A 6,367-nucleotide genomic window follows, 5' to 3' on the forward strand; every position below is an offset into this window, starting at 1 on the left:
GCACGCCTTTGAGTCGGTGTCCACTGTCTCCAACCCCCTTTTGTAGAACACCAACATAATTTGACCAAAGATGGACGATAGTCGTGACATGTATGAACTTTTTGAAATGCAATCCGTTGTAGCTGTAGTTTGTTGGAAAACGGACCACCATAAGAGAATTATTTCTCAGCCATAGTTGTCTTTGGACAAACACGCGGCGGGTTGATTATGCAAAAATATTCAACTTAAGACCAGGTATTGTGTAAAAAAAATGCAATTAAGAATTAGCCGTTTAGCTTTTGTCTTTTTTAAAAAATAAGCGATTAAGACATTGAGTTCCCACTTCGAAAAAAGTCTTTGCGAAATTGTAATTCTCTGTCTATCGACAAACCTATGAAATACCTGTCGCAAAAACTACAAGACGATTCAGAAAAAGAGGGCTCTTTTAACCCTGATTGGATAGTAAGCAATCTATTATGTGTTCAACATACAAACGCGCTCTCCGTTCAATCATGATTTCATTCTTAAAAGTTCAGTTTGCTCGGAAAAAAGTCTTAACTCTCACCAATATTCTTTGAAACATTGTCCAGCGTCAAAGGATAGCCAGTTTGATTGGACATGTATTCTAACTGACTTATGCGGCTTTGGTTGACAAACTCATCCAACAAGGAAAGCTGAATCACTGCGACGGTTGTGCTATTCAACCCCCAAGTCAAAACCAACATTCTTGCCTCATGATGGATAAAGATGACGCATGGAAGTATTACCACGATGAAGTGGTGGAACAAATTGACCTGAATTCTATGTTGAACGCTACCGAAAGTATATGCAGTGCTGTCGGCTTCAAACTACGTAAATCATGGGAAGCGTACGTTACCCAGCTACCAAATAAGGTCGTAGACCAGTATTAACCTCGCTTCTCTGGAACTTGATGTTGTCCAGCAGGGTGATGATCTTAAAAGCCGTATTTTATACGCTCTATACTACGCACCAAATGGGCTCAAATGGAAGGATTTCAGTGATCAACAAGAAACAATAGAATGCCCTGATAGAGTCGTGAGAAAAGAAGAACACCAATGGACCTTGACATGATAATTAATGACATTCAAAATAAGCTTTGTTTCTAAGAGTAATAAAATTTCTTCATGATGACTAAAATTTTGAGTCGGTGTGTGTTTGTCTCTGTCTTTGTCAAGATGGGGCTTTCTCTGTCTTTGCTTCGGGTCGACTTTTCTCTGCATCGCATTGTATATAAAGAGTTTTTCTTTATGTGTAAAAAAATGTCATTTGTTCATAGTTTGTAAATAAATGTGGTTTAATATACTAAACACGGTTTGTTGTCTGTCTAGCCGTGCGCGCGTGTGTGCGCCACGCGCGATTCAATCACCCGCGTAAAGGAAAAACACAGTGATGTACAAGGCCCTTGTGGTCCCCTGTGGCCCCTTTGGCCCGTTCTCAATAGTCATAAACTTCGTGTCAACCAATGGACCTTGACATGATAATTAATGACATTCAAAATAAGATTTGTTTCTAAAAGTAATAAAATTTCTTCATGACTAAATTGTGAGTCAGTGTGTGTTTGTCTCTGTCTTAGTCAAGATGGGGCTTTCTCTGTCTTTGCTTCGGATCGACTTTTCTCTGTATCGCGCACAAGCCAAAACATTGAAAGTGTCTTCAAGTGAAATGGAAATGCTTCAACAAAAATTTAAAGATCTGCCGGGTTCGAGTCTAGAAAATTTGAAAAAACTCCACTCTGAGGTCTTTTCAAAAGTAAACTGGGGACGATTGGTGGTATTTTTGAACTTCGCGGATCAGCTAGAATTAACCGAGGAGGAATGGGAACTACTATTTCACCTTCTTTTTCCCACTCTCACCCAGATTCGACAGTAGCTGTATAAAGGAGCACCAGGGAGAGAGAAGTCATTACATCTTTTACCGTTCAGGTAAACACTAGTGATGGGTTGCTGTCCGCCATCATCCACTTTTGGTTTTGAAAACATTTTCAATCGCATACGTTGTGTATTAGCTTGCTGCGGTGGTAAAGTGGTTGTACAAAACTCGGAATTTTGTGATGGAGAAAAAACTAGCCAGCATCTACCTCGACCCAAGTCAACCCGCAAGTTTCGGTGGTTTAGATGCTGTTTACAGAGCAGTCAAAGAGAAAGGAAAGAACAAGATATCGCGTAAACAAGTCCGAGATTGGTTGAGTCAGCAAGATGTTTATACTCTTCACAAACCCGCGCGAAGACCCTACAAGAGAAGTCGAGTCATGGTTTTTGGAATAGATGAGCAATTTCAAGCGGATTTGGTCGACCTCCAAAATCTCAGTCGCTACAACAAGGGCTATAAATACTTACTGACTTGTATCGATATCTTCAACAAGTACGCGTTTGTGTTACCGTTGAAGACAAAACAAGGTCAGGAACTGGTCAAAGCCTTTCAAAAGATCCTTTCTACTGGTCGCAAACCCATCAAACTGCAAACAGATCAAGGAACAGAGTTCAAGAATCTCGTGTTCCAGAAATTTCTGCGTGACAACAACATTACCTTTTTCACTGTTAACTCTGGGCTCAAAGCCTCAGTGGTTGAGCGTTTTAACCGAACATTTAAGAATAAGATGTACAAATATTTCACGGCCAAAAACACTCTCACCTATATCAATGTATTACCCCAGTTAGTGTCTTCTTACAATAACACTTACCACCGAAGTATTAAAATGAAACCGAGTCAGGTGACTAAAGCGAATGAAGCTAAAGTGTGGGATACTTTGTATGGGGATGCTGTTCAAAAGCCTGTGCGATATAAATTTCAAGTGGGAGATCGCGTCAGGATTAGCAAAGTGAAGAGAATGTTTGAAAAATCTTACTTACCTAATTTTACGGAAGAAATTTTTACTGTTGACAAGCGAATGGCTCGTCAAGTACCCGTTTATAAACTAAAAGATGATGCAGCTGAAATCTTAGATGGAACATTTTATGAACCCGAATTACAGAAAATTATTAAGAACGATGATGTGTACCGCGTCGAGAAGATTTTGCGGAAGAGAAAGCGTAAAGGCGTAGTAGAGTATCTGGTGAGATGGAAAGGATACAAAGATCCAAAATTTGATTCTTGGGTTCAAGAAAGAGATATTTTGAAATTGTAATTTATGCATTTTTGTAGTGAATAAAAGAAAATGAAATAATAAAATGAATGGTGTGTGGTTTCTAATAAATTAAGAATACCCAGATTCAAAATTTCATTTCAACACAGGGTACGATGGAGTTAAAACAGTTTTATCTGCATCTCCCTAGCAATAGCAGCCTCGATAAGTTTCCCAGCAACACATTAACTGAGTACCAAGTTGGTTTACCTCAGACCGTTAGCTTGACGGGGGACTGGGAAGTAGCGTTAACGGAAATTCACTATCCTCACAGCTGGAATAATGTCCAAGAAAATTTTGGTAATCGATTCTACCTTCGGAACCAAGAATTGTCCGGAGTATGGGAAGCCTTAATTGTACTACCAGGTCATTATTCTTCCATTGGAGATATCTTATCAAAGATGAAAGAGCTGATCGAGAATGTAAAGCGTTTCAATGACGACGTGACATTTTCCTACGATGCGTTCACTAGAAAGGTGACTGTTCACCTACAAAATAACGTAGAACTTTTCTTTGGTAACATTGGATACCTGCTGGGATTTTCACCAGAAGAAATTATTTCTAATACCTCTACCGCTGAAAGACAAGTGGATTTGGAATACGGCTTTCACGACCTTTTCATTTACTGTGATCTTATTCAGTCACAATATGTTGGAGATGCATTAGTACCTTTGCTTGGAATTGTTCCTGTAGAAGGAAAGGTTGGGGAGCGAGTCAATAAATCATTTTTGCGCCTCCAATATTTACCTGTCAGCAGAAAGCAATTTGAAACTGTCGAAGTCAATATAAAGACAGACACAGGGGAGTCTGTACCATTTGAGTTTGGGAGAGTGTTGTTAACACTTCATTTTCGTCAAAGTGCACCTCAGTACTTTTAAAGATGAAAAAACTCCACACTCCAAATCACAAGTTGTACGAACAGTACTATGTTAATCAAGCCAAACAAAAAGGTGGGAGTTTACCAGCGTTTCACGGTGCTCGATTTCAGCATGGTTATGGACTAGGGTCCATATTCAGAGGTCTGTTTCGCTGGGCGATGCCTCACCTTCAACAGGGTGCTAAGGTGATTGGAATAAAGGCTTTACAAACTGGTGTCAATGTCGTCCAAGATGTTCTTGATGGAGATAACATTAAAACAGCAGTCCACAAGCGCACGAAACAAGCCCTCGGTCTACTTTCTAAGAATTCATTGCAGACACAATCAGGAGCTGGCAAAAAAGCTATAAAAAGAAAAGGGCAAGGAACCAAAATCAGTTCGCCTCAAGGCAAGAAAGCAAAAACATCTCCGCAGCAAAAGAGCCCAAAGAGAAATTTTCTTTCTGGAAGTAACTATGGCCTTTGTGCATCACGAGTCTCAGGAATGTACGAAATCAGAATTGGATCTCTTTACGATTCCTGCAACACAAACCTCTATCTCCAAAGGGCAATGGATCGAGTACCACCCCATCAGTAACATCACGGACAGTGGTCCGATCGAATTTTATGTTTCGGGAACTGGAGATGAGTATTTGGACTTGGCACGTACTCAGTTATTTGTTAAAGCCAAGATCACAAAAGCAAATGGAACCGCCATAGACGCCGATACACAAGTAGGTCCCGTGAACCTGTTTTTACATTCCCTGTTTTCCCAAGTGGACGTTTCCTTGAACGAGCGATTGATCTCTCCATCCACCAATACCTACCCTTATCGCGCCATGATCGAAACCTTGCTAAACTACGGAGAAGAAGCAAAAACAAGTCAACTTTCTATGGCCATGTTTTACAAAGATACCCCTGGAAAAATGGATGTTGCCAACCCTGTGGCTGCAGACGATGCTGCAAACAAGGGGTTAAAGGTTCGCTATGATTTCACTAAAGAAAGTCATATTGTGGATATGATGGGGCCCATTCATAGCGACATTTTCTTTCAAGACCGGTTGATGCTAAATGGAGTGAATTTAAGAATCAAACTGAACCGAGCCAAGAACTCGCTTTGTCTAATGTCATCAGCAGCCGCTCCAACTTTCAAGGTGGTAATCACAGAAGCCATCTTGTTCGTTCGCAGGGTGAAATTGGCCTCCTCTATTATACTTGGCCATGCGGCTGCACTAAAACACTCCAGCGCCAAGTACCCGGTTCGCCAAATCGATTGTAAAGTGCTGTCTATTCCAAGAGGATTTAGCAGTTTTAACCCCGACAACATCTTTTTGGGTCACATTCCTAAACGAATCGTGCTGGTCTTAGTGGATACTCAGGCATATAATGGAACTTACAGTACCAACCCGTTCAACTTCAAACACCACAATCTAACTCAAGTGGGTGTCTATGTGGACGGAGAGCAAATTCCTCGGAAACCCCTGTTCTTGAATTTTGACGAAGCTAGAGGTCAAAATGTAATAGCGGGCTATCAAAGCCTGTTCTCAGGCACTGGAAAGCTATCCCAAGATGCGGGTAATCAAATCAGTAGAAGCAATTATGGCTCTGGTTACACAGCATTCTGCTTTGACTTGTCCCCAGACCACTGCTCAGGTGACGATTTTGAGCTAATAAAGCAAAGTAACCTGCGCGCTGAGCTTCATTTCAAGGAACCACTGGCCAATACGGTTAACCTTATCGTGTACGCTGAATTGCAAAACGTGATTGAAATTGACGGAAACCGCAACGTGTTGTTCGACTACACAAACTAAAAATGGACACTATTCAACTGACCCTTATTTTGATAAAGGATAAATTTACACGAGGTTTGTTTCAAGGGGTGTATCCCTCAGACCAGCTGCCTGCAAGTGTTTCACATTACCCAGCCCTGTTTATCGCCAATGTGGATACGAGTAACAAGCCAGGTTCGCATTGGGTGGCGTTTTATTTCACCAAGGAGCAAGAGGGAGAATTTTTCGATTCTTACGGATCACCACCCAGGAAATATTCAGGAACATTTACTGCCTTCTTAAACAACAATTCTAACCAGTGGACTTTTAATACAGTGACATTACAAAGCATCTATTCAAAAGTCTGCGGACATTACTGTTTGTATTTTGCTTTATATCATAGTCGGCATATAAGTATGAGTGCTATTGTCCATCGTTTTTCTAAAAACACAAGTAAAAATGATAGTCTCGTAAAACGATTTATTGAACAACATTTTCCTATAGGTTTTCCGAAATATCGTACTGATGTAAACAAGCAAAGAGCAAAAGCACAACACTAAGTTCAGTAAACAGACACCATGTAATTTCTTTTCAACACATTTTATTGAATTACAAAATAAAG

General features: G+C 40.5%; 1 protein-coding gene across 1 annotated transcript; it reads left to right on the plus strand.

Moving 5' to 3' along the window:
* Window positions 1–4,452: 4,452 nt before the first annotated feature.
* Window positions 4,453–5,787, plus strand: LOC140949513 (uncharacterized protein F54H12.2-like). The gene has a single exon (XM_073398676.1). It carries the CDS (start codon window positions 4,453–4,455, stop codon window positions 5,785–5,787), a length of 1,335 nt encoding a protein of 444 aa, XP_073254777.1.
* Window positions 5,788–6,367: the final 580 nt, after the last annotated feature.

The sequence above is a fragment of the Porites lutea genome, chromosome 10 (genome assembly GCF_958299795.1).
Source record: "Porites lutea chromosome 10, jaPorLute2.1, whole genome shotgun sequence".
Taxonomy (NCBI): domain Eukaryota; kingdom Metazoa; phylum Cnidaria; class Anthozoa; order Scleractinia; family Poritidae; genus Porites; species Porites lutea.

Excerpts from the sequence above, each read along its gene's own strand:
- LOC140949513 (XM_073398676.1), top strand. The coding sequence starts at position 4,453 with ATGGCCTTTGTGCATCACGAGTCTCAGGAATGTACGAAATCAGAATTG.